At 37.8% G+C, this 1,837-nt stretch overlaps 1 protein-coding gene across 2 annotated transcripts in view; it reads right to left on the minus strand.

Annotated features, from left to right (window-relative positions):
• Window positions 1-6: 6 nt before the first annotated feature.
• LOC119593944 (RAB6-interacting golgin-like) overlaps window positions 7-1,837 on the minus strand; it is a 13,065-nt gene continuing 11,234 nt past the window's right edge. For both annotated transcript variants that reach the window (XM_037942963.1, XM_037942965.1), the window contains 3 exons: window positions 1,831-1,836; window positions 1,309-1,516; window positions 7-549 (listed from right to left, as the gene is read on the minus strand). In XM_037942963.1, the coding sequence (XP_037798891.1) occupies window positions 25-549; window positions 1,309-1,516; window positions 1,831-1,836 (739 nt within the window). In that variant the 3' untranslated portion in view covers window positions 7-24. The remainder of the gene's footprint in view (window positions 550-1,308; window positions 1,517-1,830; window position 1,837) is intronic.

The raw sequence follows: 1,837 nt of genomic DNA on the forward strand, positions 1-1,837 counted from the left end.
TTATGAAAAGGCCTCTTTCGTTGCTCAGGTTTCTCCCTTGGCACCAACTCTTTCGTGGATGCTCTGGAGACTCGAGGCTTCTTGTTCATCCTTAGGGCACTTCTCAGCCTCCTCTATCATCCCTTTTTCTTCATGTTCTTCCCCTTCATTTCTCATCTCCTTTTTGTCATTGTCTTTCTTGGAACTTTCTGCATTACTGCCTTCCCCTGCTGAAGGGTCTTTTTCACTTTCTGCCTGAATTTGCACCTGACTTTCTTTTGTTTCTTTTGTTCTGTCAGTACTGTTTTCTTTCAGATCTCCATCATCTTTGTTTTCCTGTACAGTCTCATTTTCTTCTTTTTTCCCAACACTCTCTTGTGCCTCTTGTTTATCCTCTGTATCCTTCTTACCTTTTTCATTCTGAGGTTCCTCTTTTAGAGTGGGTTTTGGGTGGTCTCCCTTGTTCTTTGCTTGAATCTGCTGTATTGTAAGTGCAGTTTTCTTTGGGTCTTTCAAGGTTGTGCAGGCTGTGTATGTGATCTCATCAAGACTGGCTAGTTGTGGCAGAACCTGAAAGAGTACTCACGATAAGATGCAGTTTTCAGCGGGAAAAACAAGTAAATAAATATCTTATAAATAAACAGCTTATAAAGATTAAAAATTTCAAAACAACTTCAAATACCATGAGAGGAAACTTTTGTGTAAGCAGACTGTCATTGGCATAGAGGTACATGCATGAAAAGCATTGGCAGCATGACTTACCACATATCATCCTCGGCAAACTTGATTAGGGCAAAGCAGTAAAAGCATAAAGAGAAATGAAAGAAAAAGAAGAAAAAAAAGAGAGAGAAAGATTCTTTAATGATATGATGACAATTAGTTTATCTATTGGTCCAAAGAAGCATAATGCAAAAAAACATGTAAAGTATCTACATATATCACAAGGCAAATATGTTGTATATTTTTATAATTTTAATCACTTCACACATTTTACCACTCAAAGCAATAGAATAGCACTATAACATCACCAAACTGACAGACATTTTAAAAATATATATAATATAAAATGCATGAGCAGAAAGAATCAACACAGAGAAACAACAAAAAAGCGAGCAAAGTTGAACAAAGTGGAAAATACATCCTAACTATATACAGAATATAAAAGTTGGCATTGGAAGATTAAGCCAAACTGTTTAAAACAAAAGCAGACAAAGGGAGGGGAGAGAAAGAGAGAGAAAAGGAAGCTAATAACAATTTAAAACACTTCTTTTTTTTTTTCTACAAGCATTCAACCACTAGCTATCTGTTAATCCTCTTTCGCTCTGATACCTCTCCAGGACTGGGCTCGGGCAGCTCGGCAGACACATCAACCATCTCCAGCTTGGCCATGAGCTCGGAGAGTTTGTTGGCCTTCCTCTGCTCATTGGCCTCGATGATGCGGCAAAGGTGTTCCGTCAGCAGTTCCTTCTTCTCCAGCTTGTTGAACAGCTGGAGCTTAGCCTCAATGAATTCCCGCTCAGCTTTGTCATATCTCTTCCTGGAGTTGGGGAGAGGGGAGAGGGGAGGGATGATAGCAATGAATTAAATTTGAAAGACAAAGATGAAAAAGGTAGATAAGGGTGCAAATAAAACATGAAAAATATTGAAAACTAAGGGATAGAGAAAATTTTATTTTTTTTAAGTGGAATAAGTAGGAGGATAGTGACAGAGGAGATGAGAAAATCAGAATGTAGAAGTTTACACTGTAAAATCAGCAATAGAAAGAAAATGTCTGACTTGGTATATCTGTTGTTTATAAAATCATATCTTCAAGTCTCTATTGGCTTTAACCCAATGCCACTGGGAAAATGCTGTGCTC

This window comes from Penaeus monodon, chromosome 33 (genome assembly GCF_015228065.2).
Source record: "Penaeus monodon isolate SGIC_2016 chromosome 33, NSTDA_Pmon_1, whole genome shotgun sequence".
Lineage (NCBI taxonomy): Eukaryota > Metazoa > Arthropoda > Malacostraca > Decapoda > Penaeidae > Penaeus > Penaeus monodon.